Here is a 26260-nt window from a genome sequence, read left to right on the forward strand (position 1 = left end):
TATGTTATTAAAGACATCATGCATTCAAATGGAACATAAACTACTGTTATATTATTAAGGGTTATAGCGCATACTTGCCAACCTTGAGACCTCTGATTTCGGGAGGTGCGGGCAGGGGTGGGTGGGGGTTGGGGGGCGTGGTTGGGGGCGTGGTTATTTACAGCTAGAATTCACCAAGTCAAGTATTTCATATACAAATATATATATATATATATATATATATATATATATATATATATATATATATATATATATATATATATATATATATATATATATAAATAAAAGAAATACTTGACTTTCAGTGAATTCTAGCTATATATATATATATATATATATATATATATATATATATATATATATATATATATATATGTCTTAATAAGGTTATCCAAAAAATAGTGCTCGATACCGTAGTAGAGCGCAATATATGTATGTGTGGGAAAAAAATCACAAAACTACTTCATCTCTACAGGCCTGTTTCATGAGGGGTTCCCTCAATCATCAGGAGATTTTCTCCTGATGATTGAGGGATTCTTGTGATTTTTTTTCCCACACATACATATATATATATATATATATATATATATATATATATATATATATATATATTTATATAAGAGAAATACTTGAATTTCAGTGTTCAATTATTTACACATATACACACACATAACACTCATCTACTCATTGTTGAGTTAAGGATTGAATTGTCCATCCTTGTTCTATTCTCTGTCACTATTTTTCTAACCATGCTGAACACCTTTTCTGATGATGCATTCTGCTTCGTCTCCTTGTTGTGTGCGCAGTTGTGCACTGCACTCTCTAAAAGCCCTAGATGTTATTGTCACATATGCATGTACAGTAGATGGCAGTATTGTCCTGTTTAAGAGTGTCACAACATTGCTGTTTCCTGCAGACGAACTACTTTACGATAGATGAAAACGTGACTGCTGTTGTTGTGTGTTGTTGCCGCGCTGGGAGGACGTTAATGAAACTGCCTAACAATAAACCCGCAAAAGAAACCAAGAACTTGCCCTCGATCATTCTACAGTTATAATGTGATTGGGCAGGCACGCTGTTTATATTGTGGGAAAGCGGACGTGAAAACAGGCTGTCGACACGTCACTCAGGTCCGCTTGAATTTCGGGAGATTTTTCGGGAGATAATTTGTTTCGGGAGGTTTTCGGGAGAGGCGCTGAATTTCGGGAGTCTCCCGGAAAATCCGGGAGGGTTGGCAAGTATGTTATAGCGGGACCTGTTTGTTTCTTTTTAAAAGGCTTTTAGTGTGGAAATATATTTCTTCCCAATGTATTGTTCATAACTTTTTTTAATAAATGTGGATGTAGCCTGAAGCAATCAGCATCCTCCAGGCCGTCAGGCAAATAGCAGCATCGTTTTCCGTGGGTCAGCCGAGTCAAACTGAGGCTCGACAGCTTCTGATTGCATCCCAAGATGCCGCCTGATGAATGTAGCATGCAATCATCAACACGTACACACACACCTACACACACACTTTACATTCCACTCACAGTGCTTTGGTGTGCACATTTTCCGACATGCTCTCCACGGAAGCTCTTCATTCCCAAAGTGTGGTCGGGCAAAACAACGAACAAACGAGCCTCATTGCGTCCTGCGCTGTCATCGCTTGCCTCGGACACATTTATGCACATATACTGTAAGTACAGTATATGCATGAGTCTGTGCATGTATGCTCAGTCAGCATACATACAGCTGATGTGTGATTATGAACCAAAAGTACGCGTGTAACATGCATGCCTTTCTACAACATTTTAAAGTGCATGCAGAGCTAGAACATGTGCCACTCAATGACATGCTATGTCTTTTTTTTTTTTTTACTTGGTGATTTTTGGAAGATGCCAGGCGCAAAAAAAAAAAAGGAGAAACGCCATTGCCGCCGATATTTTGTATATGTTTTTTATGTTGATTTTTTTTATTTACACAAGAAAACAAATGCCACCGATATTGAGCTGTGAGTAACACAAACTAGTTTACACTATTCTCCATACTTGCCAACCTTGAGACCTCCAATTTCGGGAGGTGGGGGGTGGGTGTGGGGGGCGTGGTTGGGGTGGGGGTGTGGTTGGGGGCGTGGTTAAGAGGGGAGGGGTATATTTACAGCTAGAATTCACCAAGTCAAGTATTTCATATATATATATATATATATATATATATATCCCCGCGACACCGAAGGGAATAAGCGGTAGAAAATGGATGGATGGATGGATGGATGGATATATATATATATATATATATATTTATATATATATATATATATATATATATATATATATATATATATATATATATATATATATATATATATATATGTATGTGTGGGAAAAAAAATCACAAGACTACTTCATCTCTACAGGCCTGTTTCATGAGGGGTTCCCTCAATCATCAGGAGATTTTAATGGGAGCATTCACATACCATGGTTTATATAGGGCACAGAGTGGGTGGGTACAGGCTGGTGTAAGGGCGTGGTGATTGGCTCATGTGTTACCTAGGAGGTGTTTCCGTCTATGGCGGCATGTTGTTACAATTTCGCTGCGCTTGTTGAGGGATGACAGGTCTGGACGGTAAATAATAAACAGTTTCTCTTTCAAGCATAGGTTGCATCTTTTATTACCACTATTGTAAGGTGTGCTGGATGCAAGAATTTGCCATGTTATTGAATATTCAACATTATTGTCTTTGAGGTCCCAAATGTGTTTGCTGAGTTCTGTGGTATTCCGCAGGTTTTGGTTCCTGAAAGAAGCCTTGTGATTGTTCCATCTGGTTTTAAACTCTCCCTCGGTTAATCCTACATATGTGTCGGATGTGTTAATGTCCTTGCGTGTTACCTTAGATTGGTAAACAACTGATGTTTGTAAGCACCCCCCGTTGAGAGGGCAATCAGGTTTCTTGCGGCAGTTGCAGCCTTTGTTGGTTTTGGGGTCGTTCTGTCCGGGGGCCGACGGCTCATTTGCAATTGTTTTGTTGTGGTTTGAGATAATTTGTCGTATATTGTTCATACAGCTGTAGCTCAATTTAATGTTGTTCTTGTTGAATACTTTTCTTAGGGTGTTGCCTTTGAGAAAGTGTTTGTCAATCAGAGTGAGGAATTTGTGGCCAATGTTAGTTGAGACATTTTTGCTGTATGGGGGGTTGTACCAGATGATGTTGTTTCGTTTTCTGTTCTTTTTTGGTTGGTTTCCTGGCGTGGGTTCATAGGTGAGGGTGAAATTGTATCCGCTTTCATCAAGGGCTTTTTGGTACGGGGGGGTTGCTTGGTCAAATTCAGCTTTGCTAGATGACAGCATCGATAGCCTTTTATTAATTCCGGTAGGTATTCTTTTCGTGGTGGTGGGTGGGTGGTTGCTGTCATGGTGCACGTATTGGAGTGTTGTGTTGGATTTCGTGAATGGTTGGTAGCTGTTATTTCTCAGGTTGAAAGTGACGTCGAGGAAGTTGACGGTTTGCTTGTTGGTTTCAATCGTGATCCGTAGGCCGTTCTCTTTGAAAATTTGGCATATGCGCTTCTTGGTATTCTTGCTGCTCCTTGGCGAGGCGCGACACACTGCCAGTCCGTCATCACGGTAAATATATATATATATATATATATATATATATATATATATATATATATATATATATATATATATATATATATATATATATAAGAAATAATTGACTTTCAGTGAATTTTAGCTATATATTTATATATATATATATATATATATATATATATATATATATATATATATATATATATATATATATATATATATATATAAAAATAAAAGAAATACTTGAATTTCAGTGTTCATTTTATTTACACATATACACACACATAACACTCATCTACTCATTGTTGAGTTAAGGGTTGAATTGTCCATCCTTTTTCTATTCTCTGTCACTATCTTTCTAACCATGCTGAACACCCTCTCTGATGATGCATTGCTGTGTGGCACGCACAAAAGTGCTTTCATCAAATGCACTAGATGGCAGTATTGTCCTGTTTAAGAGTGTCACAACATTGCTGTTTACGGCAGACGGACTGCTTTACTGTAGACGTTCTTTATATTGTGGGAAAGCGGACTCAGGTCCGCATGGAGCTGGAGGGGGCGTGGCCTCCAGCTCCGCCTGAATTTCGGGAGATTTTCGGGGAAAAATTTGTCCCGGGAGGTTTTTCGGGAGAGGCGCTGAATTTCGGGAGTCTCCCGGAAAATCCGGGAGGGTTGGCAAGTATGCTATTCTCTGCCAAGAGTTAACATGTTTTTTGTTGTTTTATTTATTCATTTATTTTCCAAAAGCGACCTATCATTGTATCATTATATCGTAACACTTCCAGACGGCTTCAAATACAATATTTATAACTGTTTCCTTGTTTTTCATTACGTTTTACTTCTGTCACTATACGTGTCAGAATAATTGTATCTAAGTTATCACAAAACTTTGTGTTACATTGAGTTCAGCTCGCCCTGCGAGAAGACAAAAGCTGTCTTTGATCCTACCAAGAAGAAGGCTTGTAAAACTCCACTGTGTAGGATGGGAAGCAAAATGAAGGTGTTCTGTTTCTTTGATGTTTTGTAATCCACGGAAAGATTTTGTCTTGACCCGAGATCTACAAAGCGAAGAGGAAGCAGGACCTGACTCCCCTCCAGGCGACCTTTTCTTTGAACTGTTTTACGACCTTTTCTTTTAACTGTTTTGTAATCAAAGGCGATGGCTGTTTACGACCCCCCTCCCTTACAAACCGCTGTTGCCATGTATTTAGGGAAAGTCCAAATAAAAGAGGAGGCGTACAATCTTTCATCAGAGCGTGGAATACTGTACAAGGGTGCAGGTGTACGCGTTTCTCCTCATTGAGCCAAATTTAATTCTGTCTCTGTTTAGTTCCTTGCTTCTTGTCTTGTTTAATAGATGTCATCCGTGTTTGAACCTGACAATATGTAAAATCTGCACCAGGCGTAATTTCCCCATTGTGGGATAAATAAAAGTCTATCCGATCTTAATTTTCACGAAGCTCATACAGGAAGTCCCTTTCTGACTAAATGAGGGGACAAAAGCAGTCTGTAAAGTCATTAAAAGTTATCTTTCATTTCCATTCAATTGTTTTTGGCAGCACACAAAATTTATTTTTATTTCCTCACTCTCTCCTTTCAATGTTGGAATACATTCCCTACACGCCCAAACAATAACCTTGCAAATCCAAATGTCTGAATTGGCTCAGTAAGGTTGATGCAAATGAGGAAAAAAATGTCATTAACACACACACACACACACACACACACACACACACACACACACACACACACACACACACACACACACACACACACACACACATTCTTGTATTTCTTACCTTCTTGAGACCTCTGAAAAATGCCTCCCTCTTTAGGACCAGCCTTTCTAGATATATAAAGAAGTGTATTTACAACATGAATAATATATACATACTATGCAAATATAAAAAAGCTTGTTGTGAAAAATGAGTTGGAATTTTACAAGAAAAAGGTCACAATTTTACAAGAAAAACTTAGAATGTTGGCAGTATTATAATAAAAATCATTATTTTTCTCAACGCAAGTCAAACTTTTGCAAGAAAACCTGAGCATGTGTGCAATATTATGATAAAAGTTGGAATTTTACTCAATAACAGTCGCAATTTTACAAGAAAAGCTTAAAAATGTGGCAATTTTATGAAAAGAGTTGTAATTTTACCCGACAAAAGTCACAATTTTATAAGAAGACTTTAAAATTCTGGCAATATTATAATAATAATAATCGGAATTTTACTTGGCAAATGATGACAAAAGTCATACTTTTACTCGAAAAATGTCACTATTTTACAAGAACAACAAAAACATTGGCAATATTGTGATAAAAGTCAGAGTTTTACATGACAAATGTCACCATTTTGCATTAAATAGTAATATTTTTTACATAAAAAAGTAACAATTTTACGAAAAAATATTGCAATATTACAGAAACAGAAAAAATATGAGAAATAGTTCCCAATTTTACCAGGAAAAAGTCGACACATTGTGAGAAAAAGACTGCTTTTAGTAAATTAATTTATTTTTTTAAATGTTTTGTTTGTAATTGGTTTTTAATCTTCATGATTTACTTCAAGTTATTACAGTATCTCTCTCTCTCTCTCTCTCTCTCTCTCTCTCTCTCTCTCTCTCTCTCTCTCTCTCTCTCTCTCTCTCTCTATATATATATATATATACATATATATATATATATATATATATATATATATATATATATATATATATACTGTGTATATATATATATATATATATATATATATATATATATATATATATATATATATATGTATATGTATATATATATATATATATATATATATATATATATATATATATATATATATATATATATACATACATTTTTTTATTTTTTTTTATTTTTTTTTAATTAATTTTGGGTTGTCTTACATTAGCACCGGAAGTGGTAAAATCAGCTGTTCACCTGGCGGGGTTTTTTCGGGGATGAATAGGCAAGTCCTTCTTTATCTTGTTTTATCATATATCGCTGCCTTTGCACCTGTCAATGTTTACTTTTGTATGCACATTAAATCAACAAAAAAATCCTGACTTTTGAGCAATGTTCACGGACTCTAGTATTTGGCTCTCTATCGGATGCAATCGTTTTCTGTATTGGGACCTCTCCTGAAGGAATCAATAAAATATCTATCTAGATATCTATCTATGATTTTGGTCCTAACTTTGACAATTTGAATTTTGACTTGTTACAAAACCTTTACCACAGATTGAACAAGGAAAAGGTTTTTCTTTAGTGTGTATTCTTGTGTGTATATTCAAACTTTGACTTCCTCATATGGAAGGTATTTTTCCCTGTTGATAGAAATACAAGAACACACACACACACACACACACACATTCTTGTATTTCTTACCTTCTTGAGACCTTTGAAAAATGCCTCCCTCTTTAGGACCAGCCTTTCTAGATATATAAAGAAGTGTATTTACAACATGAATAATATATACATACTATGCAAATATAAAAAAGCTTGTTGTGAAAAATGAGTTGGAATTTTACAAGAAAAAGGTCACAATTTTACAAGAAAAACTTAGAATGTTGGCAGTATTATAATAAAAATCATTATTTTACTCAACGCAAGTCAAACTTTTGCAAGAAAAACTGAACATGTGTGCAATATTATGATAAAAGTTGGAATTTTACTCAATAACAGTCGCAATTTTGCAAGAAAAGCTTAAAAATGTGGCAATTTTATGAAAAGAGTCGTAATTTTACCCGACAAAAGTCACAATTTTATAAGAAGTCTTTAAAATGTTGGCAATATTATAATAATAATCGGAATTTTACTTGGCAAATGATGACAAAAGTCATACTTTTACTCGAAAAATGTCACTATTTTACAAGAACAACAAAAACATTGGCAATATTGTGATAAAAGTCAGAGTTTTACATGACAAATGTCACCATTTTGCATTAAATAGTAATATTTTTTACATAAAAAAGTAACAATTTTACGAAAAAATATTGCAATATTACAGAAACAGAAAAAATATGAGAAATAGTTCCCAATTTTACCAGAAAAAAGTCGACACATTGTGAGAAAAAGACTGCTTTTAGTAAAGTAATTTATTTTTTTAAATGTTTTGTTTGTAATTGGTTTTTAATCTTCATGATTTACTTCAAGTTATTATAGTATGTCTCTCTCTCTCTCTCTCTCTCTCTCTCTCTCTCTCTCTCTCTCTCTCTCTCTCTCTCTCTCTCTCTCTCTCTCTCTATATATATATATATATATTAGAGATGCGCGGTTTGCGGGCACAACCGCGGAGTCCGCGGATTACCCGCGGATCGGGCGGATGAAATTTAAAAAAATTAGATTTTATCCGCGGGTCGGGTCGGGTCGGGTCGGGTGGTTGAAATAAAAAAAAATTAGATTTTAAATAGATTCAGGCGGGTGGCAGTTAAACCAATTCGGAAATATATATACATAGTTAAATGTTGTTACCCACATACTAAAAACGAGCAGGCACCTGCAGCATTTGCCACAACAGAAGAAAAAAAAAAAAAGAGATGGACACTTTTACGGAGCGGAGAAGGGACGCCTCGCCGGGGTCCGGGACCGAGGCCCCTTCCCCCGAGAGGGCCCCACCGGGAGCCATAGCTGAGGCGATCCGCGAGAAGGGCCCGACGCACGTCCAGGGTCACCACCTAGCCCACCGCACCGAAACCCTGCCTCGTCCGCCTTCGCCGCGGCCGGCGTCACGCGCAGCAGGTAAGCAGCTTACCTGCCCGCCACCCCCGTGGCCGGGGGCTCGTAACAGGGGTCACTCCGTGCGCTCCGCCCGCGCAGCTTACCTGCCCGCCACCCCTGTTGCCGGGGGCGCGTAACAGGGGTCACTCCGCGCGCAGTGCGCTCACGAAAGGGGTGGGGCTCAGCCTGGTTGATATAGACAGCAGCTAGGACGGTGGCCATGGAAGTTGGAACCCGCTAAGGAGTGTGTAACAACCCACCTGCCGAATCAACTAGCCCTGAAAATGGATGGCGCTGGAGCGTCGGGCCCATATACCCGGCCGTCGCCGGCAGCGAGACGCACTTGGAGGTGCGCTCAGCGCATCTCCCATATGATTGCGCACTGGTGTGCGTCTGGGTCGTGACAGCGTGGCACGCGAATGTCTGTGCTGCATTGGATCAGTCTCCTTTCTTTAACAGGCAAGAGCTTTATAACCTCACTAATGCCTTGCATCGTCTGTATTAGATATATAACAACGGGCGGGTGCGGGCGGATGCGGTTCTGATCAAATGTTAGATCGGGTGGATTGCGGATGGTTGACGACTTTCTGATGCGGTTGCGGATGAAATTATTGCCTATCCGCGCATCTCTAATATATATGTATATATATATATATATATATATATATATATATATATATATATATATATATATATATATATATATATATATATATATATATATATATATATATATATATACTGTATATATACTGTATATATATATATATATTTTATTTTTTTTAAATTTATTTATTTATTTTTTTAATTAATTTTGGGTTGTCTTACATCAGCACCGGAAGTGGTCAAATCAGCTGTTCACCTGGCGGGGTTTTTTCGGGGATGAATAGGCAAGCCCTTCTTTATCTTGTTTTATCATATATCGCTGCCTTTGTACCTGCCAATGTTTACTTTTGTATGCACATTAAATCAACAAAAAATATTGACTTTGGAGCAATGTTCACGGACTCTAGTATTTGGCTCTCTATCGGATGCAATAGTTTTCTGTATTGGGACCTCTCCTGAAGGAATCAATAAAGTATCTATCTGGATATCTATCTATGATTTTGGTCCTAACTTTGACAATTTAGATTTTGACTTGTTACAAAACCTTTACCACAGATTGAACAAGGAAAAGGTTTTTCTTTAGTGTGTGTTCTTGTGTGTGATATTCAAACTTTGACTTCCTCATATGGAAGGTATTTTCCTTGTTGATAGAAATACAAGAACACACACACACACACACACACGCACATTCTTGTATTTCTTACCTTCTTGAGACCTTTGAAAAATGTCTCCCTCTTTAGGACCAGCCTTTCTAGATATATAAAGAAGTGTATTTACAACATGAATAATATATACATACTATGCAAATATAAAAAAGCTTGTTGTGAAAAATGAGTTGGAATTTTACAAGAAAAAGGTCACAATTTTACAAGAAAAACTTAGAATGTTGGCAGTATTATAATAAAAATCATTATTTTACTCAACGCAAGTCAAACTTTTGCAAGAAAAACTGAACATGTGTGCAATATTATGATAAAAGTTGGAATTTTACTCAATAACAGTCGCAATTTTGCAAGAAAAGCTTAAAAATTTGGCAATTTTATGAAAAGAGTCGTAATTTTACCCGACAAAAGTCACAATTTTATAAGAAGTCTTTAAAATTTTGGCAATATTATAATAATAATAATCGGAATTTTACTTGGCAAATTATGACAAAAAACATACTTTTACATGACAAATGTCACCATTTTGCATTAAATAGTAATATTTTTTACATAAAAATGTAACAATTTTACGAGAGAATATTGCAATATTACAGAAACGGAAAAAATATGAGAAATAGTTCCGAATTTTATCGCTGCCTTTGCACCTGCCAATGTTTACTTTTGTATGCACATTAAATCAACAAAAAATCCTGACTTTGGAGCAATGTTCACGGACTCTAGTATTTGGCTCTCTATCAGATGCAATAGTTTTCTGTATTGGGACCTCTCCTGAAGGAATCAATAAAATATCTATCTAGATATCTATCTATGATTTTGGTCCTAACTTTGACAATTTAAATTTTGACTTGTTACAAAACCTTTACCACAGATTGAACAAGGAAATGGTTTTTCTTTAGTGTGTGTTCTTGTGTGTATATTCAAACTTTGACTTCCTCATATGGAAGGTATTTTTCCTTGTTGATAGAAATACAAGAACACCCACACACACGTATATAAATATAACAAATATAAGGTGCACGTGTGTGGTAATGCGACCACATGCACGTCATATGTTTACTGCCTACCACGTGGGCGGGGACTGTGACCTTAATGCGCGGCTACGTGTCATCGTATCAACTGAAGGATCGTTTCTTTTTAAGCGTCACGTAAAAACACCAATTGAGTGTTTTTATAAACGACGACGCTCAGGTGGGGGTTTTTTTGTACCGTGTAACCATTTGACTCGTATGCAGGTCGGAGGTCATTGTCATTGCTGAAGGACACTTTTACGTGGGGATCAAACAGGTGACCTTTGTATTACGAGCCGACCCCCGGAGCCGCAACACCTGTTATAGCTTGAACGTGACGGCTTTCTAAACGAGGCCGTTTAGAGTGCAAGTCGAGTCTTCTCCTCCTGAACACCAGAGTGGGAGTGTGCCATGTCTACTGGCAAATACACCACATGGTGGCGCTGTAGCCAGACACATGGACTTGAAATTTCTCACACATGCAACTTTAGGGTGTTTAGCCCAAACACCTCCACATTCGGTACGCACCTTTTGGGGACTGGCGAGTACATGTGGGTAAAATTTGAACAGTATTGCTTGAAAAAAAATCATCAATCAATCATCCATCCATCCATTTTCTTCCGCTTATCCGAGGTTGGGGTCGCGGGGGCAGCAGCCTAAGCAGGGAAGCCCAGACTTTTTTTTAACTTGGCTGTGACGTCATTCGCAGCTTTGAATTCCAACGTCCGAGATCAACGGAACGCAGCATTTAGTAGTTCATTTCATTTTTTTCATTTATCTACCGGTATTTATTTCAGGCAATGACATAAAGAAGTACAAGTTGACAACACATAATAATATAAATTAATATAGTGCATGATTGTCCAATTTTGCCTGAAAGGGAGTGGGAAGAAGACAATTGATTTAATCCCATCCCAGTTCTCCATTCAGTGATTATTCACATGAGTTTTACTCTTATAAAACAGATGTTGTATCATAGTGGCATTACCACAGCTAACAATAATTATTACACTGTAACAATAATGTGTATCAACAATGTAGGAATAATGAATATAGTAGTCATGGAGAAGTTTCTTGAGCGCAAAAATTATGACCAAAGTGGTGAAGCTGTATTTTCATTTGCGCTTTAATCTCCTTATTTAGTTTGCATGTGTCACGACGTGGACTATGATGACGCAAATTACTGCGTGGATTGTTTTCCCGTGGTGCACATCGACTGCACCGGAAATGGCGTGAAGGTAAATACATGTTTTAATTATACTATAAAAGTGCAAACAAAAGGTGGAGACACAAACTTGGCTAAGGAACCAAAAACTACCACAAAGGCGTAAACTATGGGCATGAAACAAATAAACACTTACTGTGACACGAATAAACAAAAACTTACTTGTTTAAGCATGGAACTATGGCATGGAACGCGTACTCATGGTAGTATCAGGAGTAACGGGGGTAATGTCGCCAGGCTGACTACCCGGCAACTATCGGCTTAAATAGTCTCTTCATGATTAAAAACAGGTGCGTGAGTCCAAATGAGTCAGGTGCGTGAGTCCGAACACATGACAGGTGAAAACTGATGGGTCGCCATGGTGACAAAGCAAGGGAGTGAAAAAACAGAAACTAATAATAATAGAATACTAAAGAAGGAAAAAAACATATATAAGTCGCACTGGAGCCCGGCCAAGCTATGAAAAAAACTGCGACTTATAGTCCGAAAAATACGATACTGCTTTTGCAGTATATTTCACCAGTATTTATTTCCGTAATCAGCCTGAACCAATCTTTGCGATGACCAAATGCTTCCACATCATTTGACAAGGTTTATCCCGTTTAAACTGTAAGTAGGTTAGATGTAAATATTGAATACGATTAAAATCAAATGTCACATTACTAATTCAGTGTTAATATTTAAGTGTATACTATAGTGCATACTATACAACACAGACCTTCCCTTTGTCCGTGTGATGTCAGATGAAACGAAAATGGAGCTGTTTTTGGCCACAATACCCAGCAATATGTTTGGAGGAGAAAAGGTGAGTCCTTTAATCCCAGGAACACCATACCTACTGTCAAGCATGGTGGTGGTAGTATTATGTTCTGGGCCTGTTTTGCTGACAATGGAACTGGTGCTTTACAGAAAGTAAATGGGAGAATGAAAAAGGAGGATTACCTCCAAATTCTTCAGGACAAGCTAAAATCATCGGCCGGAAGGTTGGGTCTTGGGCACAGTTGGGTGTTCCAACAGGACAATGACCCCAAACACACCTCAAAAGTGGTAAAATAATGTCTAAATCAGGCTAGAATGAAGGTTTTAGAATGGCCTTCCCAAAGTCCTGACTTAAACGTGTGGACAATGCTAAAGAAACAAGTCCATGTCAGAAAAGCAACACATTTAGCTGAACTTCACCAATTTTGTGGTCAAAAATTCAAGCAGAAGCTTGTGGATGGCTACCAAAAGCGCCTTATTGCAGTGAAACTTGCCAAGGGACATGTAAGCAAATATTAACATTGCTGTATGTATACTTTTGACCCACTCACATTTTCAGTAGACCCATAATAAATTCATAAACAAAGCAAACTTCATGAATGTTTTTTGTGACCAACAAGTATGTGCTCCAATCACTCTATCACAAAAAAATAAGAGTTGTAGAAATGATTGGAAACTCAAGACAGCCAATGACATTACACTCCGTTGTCTTCATCCATAATAACAATAAATGTTATATTTGCAAAAATGAAAAAAACAAGTAACAGTTGTAGATGCATGATTTGCATGATCCTGTATTTAAATTGAGAACTAAATACAACATGTTTATTATCTTAATTATGCAGTACATTTACTGGATGACATTAAATATATATTGTTTAGCTACTTATGCAACAACATGCATGACCAAACATGGTTACGTTGTTACATCACACCTCCTCTTGTCCTCCATAGATGGCACTTTAATTTAGCTATAAATAACAGAGGCAATCATCTCATCTGCCGACGTGATGCTGAAGACGTGCTTTCTTCCTCTTTCGATTGACCTTCATTTCCCCCGGGCGCCTTTTACTTCCGGACATCTGGGGACAAGAACAATGAAACTATTATATGTAGACTTTATTGTAGTCTGATTACCTGCCCTCCTCTTTACTATCAGGTACGACTTTGTGGAGCTGGAGGATCCGAGTGACAAGACGCTCCTGGGCCGCTGGTGCGGGTCACAGTCGCCTCCCGTGGGTCACCTCTCCAAAGGCAACCAGGTCCGCATCCGCTTCATCTCCGATGAATATTTCCCGTCTGAGCCAGGCTTCCTCATCCGCTACTCCATCCAGCCTGCGGTAAGAATTAGGAAAATGAGTGGTCTTCTGTTTTTTTTTTTTCCCATCACAGTTAATGGAATTTGAAACAATGCATTCCGGGGTCAAACTGCGGCCATGACTAGTTATGTACAGGGGGAGTAGACGGCACAGACCACAAGGGGGCATAGTTAAGCTATAGATTTATTTATATACATACAATATATATATATATATATATATATATATATATATATATATATATATAATGGGACGACGTGGTGCGGTTGGGAGAGTGGCCGTGCCAGCAACCTGAGGGTTCCTGGTTCGATCCCCACCTACTACCAACCTCGTCACGTCCGTTGAGTCCTTGAGCGAGACACTTCACCCTTGCTCCTAATGCGTCGTGGTTAGCGCCTCGCATGGCAGCTCCTGCCATCAGTGTGTGAATGTGTGTGTGAATGTGGAAATATTGTCAAAGTGCTTTGAGTATAACACATTAACAATTTATATATATATATATATATATATATATATATATATATATATATATATATATATATATATATAACAAATAATGATAGAATATGTATATATATATATATATATATATATATATATATATATATATATATGTCTTAATAAGGTTATCCAAAAAATAGTGCTCGATACCGTAGTAGAGCGCAATATATGTATGTGTGGGAAAAAAAATCACAAGACTACTTCATCTCTACAGGCCTGTTTCATGAGGGGTTCCCTCAATCATCAGGAGATTTTAATGGGAGCATTCACATACCATGGTTTATATAGGGCACAGAGTGGGTGGGTACAGGCTGGCGTAGGGGCGTGGTGATTGGCTCATGTGTTACCTAGGAGGTGTGTCCGTCTGTGGCGGCATGCTGATACAATTTCGCTGCGCTTGTTAAGGGATGACAGGTCTGGACGGTATATAATAAACAGTTTCTCTTTCAAGCATAGGTTGCATCTTTTATTACCACTATTGTAAGGTGTGCTGGATGCAAGAATTTGCCATGTTATTGAATATTCAACATTATTGTCTTTGAGGTCCCAAATGTGTTTGCTGAGTTGTGTGGTATTCCGCAGGTTTTGGTTCCTGAAAGAAGCCTTGTGATTGTTCCATCTGGTTTTAAACTCTCCCTCGGTTAATCCTACATATGTGTCGGATGTGTTAATGTCCTTGCGTGTTACCTTAGATTGGTAAACAACTGATGTTTGTAAGCACCCACCGTTGAGAGGGCAATCAGGTTTCTTGCGGCAGTTGCAGCCTTTGCTGGTTTTGGGGTCGCTCTGTCCGGGGGCTGACGGCTCATTTGCAATTGTTTTGTTGTGGTTTGAGATAATTTGTCGTATATTGTTCATACAGATGTAGCTCAATTTAATGTTGTTCTTGTTGAATACTTTTCTTAGGGTGTTGCCTTTGGGGAAGTGTTTGTCAATCAGACTGATTTATATATATATATATATATATATATATATATATATATATATATATATATAAATAAAAAAATATAATAAAGTAAACCAAGGGAAATGGAGGTAGGTTGTCGGAGGTATAGCGAGGCGTCAAAAGATCATCAGGCCTCCTCTTCCTCCTATCCAGGAGATCGCAAAAAGCCGCTGCCTGACCAGGGCTCAGAAAATCTGCAAAAGAGTCCTCCCACCCCCACCAAGGACTGTTTTCACTGCCGGACTCTAGAAAGAGGTTCCGCAGCCTCCGAAGCAGAACCTCCAGGTTCTGTAACAGCTTCTTCCCTCAGGCCGTAAGACTCTTGAACGCATCATAATTAAATTAAATTATCCCCTCAACTCCCCCCAAAATGGATTAACTCGCTGGAATAAAAAAAGACAATATAACATACATCCATGAACATGGACGCATGTGAAAAAGTGCAATATATTTATCTGTACAGTAATCTATTTATTTATTTTATATGTATATTTATATATTATTTATATATATTTATTATTTATATATGCACCTTATTGCTTTTTTATCCTGCACTACCATGAGCTTATGTAACGACATCTCGTTCTTATCTGTGCTGTAAAGTTCAAATTTGAATGGCAATAAAAAGGAAGTCTAAGTCTAAGTCCAAGTCTAAGGTCTGTGTCCATGCGGGAGGTCGAGGATTGAAGGAAGAAACAAGGAAGACGAGACGCACAGCTCGTCACGTGGGACGAAGGCAGACTGCAGGAAGGACGACAAAGAAGACACGAGACTGATCAAACACGGGGAGGAAAACACAGAGAGCATAAAGCAAGATTGCTTACGGTATTTCAACAGAAGATTATGTTTTGGCCCCGGATAGCAGGTTGTGCAGGCTTTTGAAGGCAGTCCTCTGATTAGTGACAGGTGCGTTCAGTGCTGATGGAAAGCAGCTGCTTGCTGCCGCCGGAGTGACACATGCAGGAGGTGAACGGCCGTGGGCGTGTCCCGAGGTGCGCTCCGCGGGGCTCACCGAAGAAAGTGCATTGACATGCGCCCGGGCCGTGACATTGATGACTCCTTTATTAACTGCACAGGCACCTTTGCACATTAGTGACTGGCAAACAAGTGTAAAAAGAAGTGAGCCACCGGTTACACCGGGTGCAAAAAAAAAATTAAAAAAATAGCCCTTATAATTTTTGGCAAAATTTGACAATGCACCGCTCAGATAAAAAATGTTTTATTAATCCGCCAGGGCTGCCTTTTGTCACCGATTCTGTTCATAACCTTTATGGACAGAATTTCTAGGCGCAGTCAAGGCGTTGAGGGTATCCGGTTTGGTGGCTGCAGGATTAGGTCTCTGCTTTTTGCAGATGATGTGGTCCTGATGGCATCATCTGGCCAAGATCTTCAGCTCTCACTGGATCGGTTCGCAGCCGAGTGTATTTTTCCACGATTTCAGCACTCAGGTTAACCATACCTAAATAGACACAAAATACTGCATTACACAAAGACTACCCGAATGTACTCGAATGATTGAAAAAAGTAAATGTTGATAAGCAAAATTATTGGTAAACACAGTTTATGTACAATAATTTACGTAAAACCGCGAGTAATGAATAAAGTTTTCATCAATTAATATATTCTGTAGACATACCCTCATCCGCTCTCTTTTCCTGAAAGCTGATCTGTCCAATTTTGGAGTTGATGTCAGCATCTGCTTTGAGTGTCGCAGGATATCCACACATTCTTGCCATCTCTGTCGTAGCATAGCTTTCGTCGGTAAAGTGTGCGGAACAAACGACTGACCATTTCGTCGGCTTTCCCCCACAGCCTCGTATTTTGAACAAATTTCGTCCAATTTCTTGCCACTTTCGCATCTTTGGGCCACTGGTGCAACTTGAATCCGTCCCCGTTCGTGTTGTTACACCCTCCGACAACACACCGACGAAAGTGAGAAAATGGCGGATTGCTTCCCGATGTGACGTCACAACGTGACGTCATCGCTCCGAGAGCGAATAATAGAAAGGCGTTTAATTCGCCAAAATTCACCCATTTAGAGTTCGGAAATCGGTTAAAAAAATATATAGTCTTTTTTCTGCAACATCAAGGTATATACAGGTAAAAGCCAGTAAATTAGAATATTTTGAAAAACTTGATTTATTTCAGTAATTGCATTCAAAAGGTGTAACTTGTACATTATATTTATTCATTGCACACAGACTGATGCATTCAAAAGTTTATTTCATTTAATTTTGATGATTTGAAGTGGCAACAAATGAAAATCCAAAATTCCGTGTGTCACAAAATTAGAATATTACTTAAGGCTAATACAAAAAAAGGGATTTTTAGAAATGTTGGCCAACTGAAAAGTATGAAAATGAAAAATATGAGCATGTACAATACTCAATACTTGATTGGAGCTCCTTTTGCCTCAATTACTGCGTTAATGCGGCGTGGCATGGAGTCGATGAGTTTCTGGCACTGCTCAGGTGTTATGAGAGCCCAGGTTGCTCTGATAGTGGCCTTCAACTCTTCTGCGTTTTTGGGTCTGGCATTCTGCATCTTCCTTTTCACAATACCCCACAGATTTTCTATGGGGCTAAGGTCAGGGGAGTTGGCGGGCCAATTTAGAACAGAAATACCATGGTCCGTAAACCAGGCACGGGTAGATTTTGCGCTGTGTGCAGGCGCCAAGTCCTGTTGGAACTTGAAATCTCCATCTCCATAGAGCAGGTCAGCAGCAGGAAGCATGAAGTGCTCTAAAACTTGCTGGTAGACGGCTGCGTTGACCCTGGATCTCAGGAAACAGAGTGGACCGACACCAGCAGATGACATGGCACCCCAAACCATCACTGATGGTGGAAACTTTACACTAGACTTCAGGCAACGTGGATCCTGTGCCTCTCCTGTCTTCCTCCAGACTCTGGGACCTCGATTTCCAAAGGAAATGCAAACCAAACCAACCCAAACCATCAGTGATGGTTTGGGGTGCCATGTCATCTGCTGGTGTCGGTCCACTCTGTTTCCTGAGATCCAGGGTCAACGCAGCCGTCTACCAGCAAGTTTTAGAGCACTTCATGCTTCCTGCTGCTGACCTGCTCTATGGAGATGGAGATTTCAAGTTCCAACAGGACTTGGCGCCTGCACACAGCGCAAAATCTACCCGTGCCTGGTTTACGGACCATAGTATTTCTGTTCTAAATTGGCCCGCCAACTCCCCTGACCTTAGCCCCATAGAAAATCTGTGGGGTATTGTGAAAAGGAAGATGCAGAATGCCAGACCCAAAAACGCAGAAGAGTTGAAGGCCACTATCAGAGCAACCTGGGCTCTCATAACACCTGAGCAGTGCCAGAAACTCATCGACTCCATGCCACGCCGCATTAACGCAGTAATTGAGGCAAAAGGAGCTCCAACCAAGTAATGAGTATTGTACATGCTCATATTTTTCATTTTCATACTTTTCAGTTGGCCAACATTTCTAAAAATCCCTTTTTTGTATTAGCCTTAAGTAATATTCTAATTTTGTGACACACGGAATTTTGGATTTTCATTTGTTGCCACTTCAAATCATCAAAATTAAATGAAATAAACATTTGAATGCATCAGTCTGTGTGCAATGAATAAATATAATGTACAAGTTACACCCTTTGAATGCAATTACTGAAATAAATCAAGTTTTTCAAAATATTCTAATTCACTGGCTTTTACCTGTATTGACGCTTACATAGGTGTGGTGATAATGTTCCCCTTTAAGTGTTGTCCCGATACTAATATTTTGGTACCGGTGCCAAAATTATTTTGATACTTTTCGGTACTTTTTGGTACTTTTCTTAATAAAGGGGACAACAAAAAAAATGTCATTATTGACTTTATTTTAACAACAAATCTTAGGGTACATTAAACATATGTTCATTATTGCAAGTTTGTCCTTAAATAAAATAGTGAACATAGACAACTTGTACATTCATGCCTAAATGTACAAACTATGTGTCATGTCTGTGTGATCATGTTTTGTTTTAGTAATGTTCGGTTTAAATTTTGGACTTTTTGTGCACTTTTGTTTTGTTTTGTCACCATAGCAACCATTAGTTTCACCTGTCACGTCACGCACCTGTTCCACGTTTGGACTCATTGTGCACTCTTGTCACCATAGCAACCATTAGTTTTCACCTGTCACGTCACGCACCTGTTTCACGTTTCGAGTCACGCACCTGCTTTCACTAATCATGTCCATAGTATTTAAGTTCATTCATTTTCTGTTGTTCGTTCTGACGACATCACCACATTTATGCTCCTGCACACTCTCCACACCCTGACGACCCTTGCTACTCTTTTTTTCATGCCGGTTCCATGCCAAGTAAGTTTTTGTTCGTTAAGCCACAGTTAGTGTTTTGTTTAATTGTTCATAGTCTCTGCCAATGTGCAAGTTTTGTGTTTAAAGTCTAGTTTTATTCTCCGCCACTGTGCGCGCTTTTTGTTTATTCCTTTTTTGATTGTTTATAATAAATCATGTACCCACCTTCAAGCCTTGACCAGTCCAGTTCATTTGCACCACGGGAGAACAAACCAAGCCAAAGTCCAAGTCCTGACACTATGCTGTCATTGAGTGTTCAAATCAATAGGATTCTTGCAAAGAGAACCCTAAAAGCAGCTGGGCTGAGTATGTTATTATTTGCATGTGAGCTGCGTGTCCAATGAATTATGATTTCATTCCACTTCATAAGAAAGGGCAGAAACAACAACATTCCATCTCTTAATTGGCAATTAAACGTCTCTGCTTCGTGCCTCAAATGTTTCCATGACAAATTGACGACAATTGAGCTCGTCGGATGCTTTTTTTATTCTACCCATCGAGCTGCACAGGAACCAAATTGGCTCATACGTTTGTACTTATTGACTTTTTTTGTTGTCCTAAAAGAGGATTATTTATTTGTATTTTTTGTCCACCTTTTCGTGGCCTGACTGGGCGTGAGAAAAGTGCAATGTATTGGTTTTCTGCCTCCAGGTAATCAAAAGTGTTATTGTTCCACATAAAAGCCGAGTGGTGTGGAGTAAACGTCTCATCCGGATGCCCTGACCCCCACATGGCTTCTATTCAGGCCCTGAAATGAAAGTGGGAATTAAGAGATAGAAAAGGCCTTCTTTTGTCCGTCGCTTTCTTATCATGTTTTATCCTCCCCTGGAAGTAATATCCTCTCCTAATGTGGTCCTTACACGGACCATTTTGCTCTATATTTAGCTCATATGGAATGAGAATTTTACACTTTTTATAGCGTGTCCCTCCAGTGATAAGACTGACCTTTGACCTTTATAAGGCGAGCAGAGTAGCTCAGCTGTCCTTTATAACAATATAAATGACATAATGAAAATAATGGTGTGGTCGCAGCCTAAAAAAAATATGTGATAACAGCAAAAATGGCATGCAGCTGATTGTGTCAGATAAATAATAGTACAATAAATTGCTCAGAGATGCTGTCGTCGGGCAGAAATTACAAAGCAATTAAAAAGTTGACTGAAATCTGCATTACAGCATAACAGCCTTACCAGCAATGTTCCCTCTAATTTTTCATGTTTGTGAGCAAACGCAAAAAGTCCCTGAGCATTCAGTGGAGCCCATGTGAGCAACATCAGACGTGCACACTGTGGCTACACCAGCAGCACACCTGTCCCAAACCTGACTAAATAACAAGTTCAATCTCCATCCATCCATCCATCCATTTTCTACCACTTGTCCCTTTCGGACTTGGAGGTGCTGATTCTCATCCCAGTCGCTTCACACTCGGCTGCGAACCGATCCAGTGAGAGCTGAAGATCCTGGCCAGATGAAGCCATCAGGACCACATCATCTGCAAAAAGCAGAGACCTAATCCTGCAGCCACCAAACCAGATCCCCTCAACGCCTTGACTGCGCCTAGAAATTCTGTCCATAAAGGTTATGAACAGAATCGGTGACAAAGGGCAGCCTTGGCGGAGTCCAACCCTCACTGGAAACGTGTCCGACTTACTGCCGGCAATGCGGACCAAGCTCTGACACTGATCATACAGGGAGCGGACTGCCACAATCAGACAGTCCGATACCCCGTACTCTCTGAGCACTCCCCACAGGACTTCCCGAGGGACACGGTCGAATGCCTTCTCCAAGTCCACAAAACACATGTAGACTGGTTGGGCAAACTCCCATGCACCCTCAAGGACCCTGCCGAGAGTATAGAGCTGGTCCACAGTTCCACGACCAGGACGAAAACCACACTGTTCCTCCTGAATCCGAGGTTCGACTATCCGGCGTAGCCTCCTCTCCAGTACACCTGAATAGACCTTACCGGGAAGGCTGAGGAGTGTGATCCCACGATAGTTAGAACACACCCTCCGGTTCCCCTTCTTAAAGAGAGGAACCACCACCTCGGTTTGCCAATCCAGTGGTACCGCCCCCGATGTCCACGCGATGCTGCAGAGTCTTGTCAACCAAGACAGCCCCACAGCATCCAGAGCCTTAAGGAACTCCGGGCGGATCTCATCCACCCCCGGGGCCTTACCACCGAGGAGCTTTTTACCTCCAAGTCCGAGTCAATGGTTCTCGCCCGGAAAAGGGTGGAGTGCCATCTCCGGGTTGGGGAGGAGATCTTGCCCCAAGTAGAGGAGTTCAAGTACCTCGGAGTCTTGTTCACGAGTGAGGGAAGAGTGGATCGTGAGATCGACAGGCGGATCCGTGCGGCGTCTTCAGTAATGCGGATGCTGTATCGATCTGTTGTGGTGAAGAAGGAGCTGAGCCGGAAGGCAAAGCTCTCAATTTACCGGTCGATCTACGTTCCCATCCTCACCTATGGTCATGAGCTTTGGGTTATGACCGAAAGGACAAGATCACGGGTACAAGCGGCCGAAATGAGTTTCCTCCGCCGGGTGGCGGGGCTCTCCCTTAGAGATAGGGTGAGAAGCTCTGCCATCCGGGAGGAGCTCAAAGTAAAGCCGCTGCTCCTCCACATCGAGAGGAGCCAGATGAGGTGGTTCGGGCATCAGGATGCCACCCGAACGCCTCCCTAGGGAGGTGTTTAGGGCACGTCCGACCGGTAGGAGGCCGCGGGGAAGACCCAGGACACGTTGGGAAGACTATGTCATAGTGGCTGGGGAGACTATGTCTCCCCAGCCACTATGAAGTGGCTGGGGAGAGGGAAGTCTGGGCTTCCCTGCTTAGGCTGCTGCCCCCGCGACCCGACCTCGGATAAGCGGAAGAAGATGGATGGATGGATGGATTGTCCCTTTCGGGGTCGCAGCTGGTGCTGGAGCCTATCTCAGCTGGATTCGGGCGTAAGGCGGGGTACACCCTGGACAAGTCCCCACCTCATCGCAGGGCCAACACAGATAGACAGACAACATTCTCTTATTAATATAATCAATCAATCAATAATCAATTTCCATTTCCGATATAAGTGTTTAGGCCCACTTACAATGACAATAAGAAAAAATATTGTTTTTCATGAACTGTGTACTTGTATTGTTTGTCTGGGTGGAGGTCCTGCTTTGGAAATATTTTGTACCCCTTTCAGACATTGCATTTATTTCCCATTAAAACATTCACATGTTGCACAATGAGATGTAAGCAGGGGATTCCTGCAACTTCCTGTTTGTAAAAAATATATTTTTTATTAGTATTTATTTAATATACTAACAGCATTTCATGATTAATATTTATAAATGAAGATTCCTAATAAATTACCCTAGAATAAGCACACATCTGATTGGTAAATCATAGTGTAACGACCTGGAATGACACTTTATGTGTGGTGTTGGAGTTGTCCGACTTTTTGTGTGGCTGTAAACGCATCACTGGCTAAGTGCCATATGTGCATGTGTTGGCGCAAGTGAGAAAGAGCGAGCGGCTGCTGTTGATATAACAAAGTTGGTTTTGGTCTGGTTTGTACTGCAGAAAACGACCAGTTTCCATCCATTTTCTACCGCTTATTCCCTTTGGGGTCGCGGGGGGCGCTTGAGCCTATCTCAGCTACAATCGGGCGGAAGGCGAGGTACACCCTGGACAAGTCGCCACCTCATCGCAGGGCCACGTCCAGTTTTGCTAGATATAATTTTTTTTACTAATGTTTTGGTGATGTGTTTATGGCCGACAAAGAGTTTTGCTCAGTAAAGTGATCGATGGAATTCATGTCCTCAAAGCGTCTCGACAGACGTTACAATATTTGAACAATGATGACGAAAACTGTTTTCTCTGTTGTGTCCGTGTCGTGTCAAAAATTGTTATGCGCTTATTTTTTTTATTTGATTTTGTGCGTGGCATAGATTTGCCGTGCGCAGAGGACGCTTGAGCAGCGCGCAATTGGACAGGCGCGCACCTTAGAGGGAACATTGCTTTCCAGTAAAGTGAAGTGAATTATATTTATATAGCGCTTTTCTCTCGTGACTCAAAGCGATTTTACATAGTGAAACCCAAAATCTAAGTTACATTTAACCCTTGTGTAATGTTCATATTGTTGTTACTCAGCCAGTGTTTGTGGGTCTGATGGGCCTGTTGCATTTTGTGGCTTTTAATGCCTCACAATCAAACACTTTTATGTTAAAATTCTGAACAGATGTTTACCTTATCCCAATAAACATGTTTGCTATTTCTAATATAAAGTAGTGTAAAGTTCTTAATTATAAATGTCAGTAAACTCACTATGAAAGCGGTGTAGTTAGATTATATTATCCACCAAAGGAAATTTAGGTATTAGAGAGTTATACGAACAATGGGAGACCAGGCTTTCTGCTCTGCCGCTCCCAGTCTGTGGAACGCTCTCCCTGACTACCTGAGTGCACCACAGACTGTGGATGCTTTTAAAAAAGGCTTAAAAACCCTACTTTTTAAAAAAAAAGTTTTTTTTAGATATATGCGTACTAGTTCTGCTACATCTGTTCAGTATTTTAACATAAAAGTGTTTGATTGTGAGGCATTAAAAGCCACAAAATGCAACGGGTCCATCAGACCCACAAACGCTGGCTGAGTAACAACAATATGAACGTTGCAGGGAAAATGTATCTGCCAGTTTCTGCATCCCACAGGGATTCTTCTTCTGTGTTTCTGCACCTGCGGTTCCCACACAAGGTTGCAACATTGTTTGTCAACACTGTCTGCTCTCTTTTTCTCGCACATTTGACCCTCTGATGTTCCGTGTACCTACACTCTGTCCTCCTCCTGTCTAGGCCTGCTGTGTGTGTGTGTGTGTGTGTGTGTGTGTGTGTGTGTGTGTGTGTGTGTGTGTGTGTGTGTGTGTGTGGTACACATAACATCAATTTCCACACTTCTATTAGCCCCGGGTCCGGTGGACCCGGACATCTTATATGTAATAGAAATGTGTAAGGGTGTGGTCATTAAATATGCATTCTGATATATGTTCTTCACAGAAAATGAGCCAAAGTCAGTGAGTCTCAGTTTGAAAAATTAATTAATTGTATCATTTTTCTTTTACTAAAAAATGAAAACGGGTCCTACAGACCCGAACACCACACAAGGGTTAAAACCAGTGTGAGTGGCGCATTACTCTGTGAAACCCAATATCTAAGTTACATTTAAACCAGTGTGGGTGGCACTGGGAGCAGGTGGGTAAAGTGTCTTGCCCAAGTACACAACGGCAGCGGCTAGGATGGCGGAAGCGGGGATCGAACCCTCAAGTTGCTGGCACGGCCACTCTACCAACCGAGCTATACCGGCCCAAGACGTACCAGACGTACGAAATGTTTTCCCCTTTTTTTTCTCTTTTCTAAACAAATAAAGACACACGACTAAGGCGCCGCCAGGGGATTCCATAGTCTTGCTGGGGGACTTCAACGCACACGTGGTCAATGACAGTAATACCTGGACCGGCGTGATTGGGAGGAACGGTCTCCCTGATCTGAACCTGAGTGGTGAATTGTTATTGGACTTCTGTGCTAGTCATGGACTTGCGATAACAAACACCCTGTTCAAGCATAAGGATGCTCATAGGTGTACCTGGTACCAGAGCACCCGAGGCCAAAGTTCGATGATGGATTTTGTAATCGTATCAGCTGATCTGAGGCCGTGTGTTTTGGACACTCGGGTGAAGAGAAGGGCTGAACTGTCAACTGATCACCATCTGGTGGTGAGTTGGGTCAGATGGCGGGGGGAAACCTCTGGACGGACCTGGCAAACCCAAACGTGTAGTGCGGGTGAACTGGGAACGTTTTGGAGGAGTCCTCTTCAACTCCCATCTCCGGCGGGACTTCTCTGCCATCCATGTGGAGGTTAGGGACGTTGAACAGGAATGGGCAATGTTCAAAGCCTGCATTGCTAAACCTGCATATATATTTTTTATTTAGAAAAGTACCGAAAAGTATCAAAATAATTTTAGTACCGGTACCAAAATATTGGTATGGTTACAACACTAACAGGAACAGGTCGCTACGTTCTGGCACGGGATAGCAGGTTGCGTTGGCTTAAGAAGGCGGGAGATCTAATCAGCGACAGGTGTGTAGATTGCTGATTGGCGATTGAATGCAGCCGCTTGCTGCAGCCGGAGTGGCGTGCGCCCAGCGCGGCGCACAGACGAATGCGCACTGGGGTTGTTTTTATTTTTAATTAAGCGCTATACAAGTACAACCCATTTATCATTTATCATTTATTAATTATGGCCGTCGGCTAAGAAAAATCCATAAATTAGCCGCACCTTTGTATAAGTTCAAATCTTAGAAAAAAAAGTAGCATCTTATAGTCCGGAATTATAAATTCAAAGGGTAGAAAAAAAGTAGAAGCTTATAGTCCGGAATTATTATATACAAATGTACACTACGAACCCACCAGTGCCTCCATGGAAAGGTGGCGCATTGTATCGTAACAGACGCGGCAACTGTAAAGCTGAGATCCACAGTGGAGTTCTAGCAGAAAGTGCTGCTGCCACGAGTGCCTCCATGGTAATGCCCCCCTCTACCTCAAAGAACTACTCACCCCCAAATACTCCACAC

The 26260-nt window shown here is 40.3% G+C and overlaps 1 protein-coding gene across 1 annotated transcript in view; it reads left to right on the forward strand.

Moving 5' to 3' along the window:
• The window catches only part of pdgfc (platelet derived growth factor c), a 158969-nt gene that overhangs the window by 103909 nt on the left and 28800 nt on the right, over positions 1-26260 (forward strand). Inside the window, exon 3 of the mRNA XM_061976590.1 lies at positions 13706-13886. Coding sequence (XP_061832574.1) covers positions 13706-13886 — 181 coding nt within the window. The remainder of the gene's footprint in view (positions 1-13705; positions 13887-26260) is intronic.

The sequence above is a fragment of the Nerophis lumbriciformis genome, linkage group LG16, assembly GCF_033978685.3.
Source record: "Nerophis lumbriciformis linkage group LG16, RoL_Nlum_v2.1, whole genome shotgun sequence".
Lineage (NCBI taxonomy): Eukaryota > Metazoa > Chordata > Actinopteri > Syngnathiformes > Syngnathidae > Nerophis > Nerophis lumbriciformis.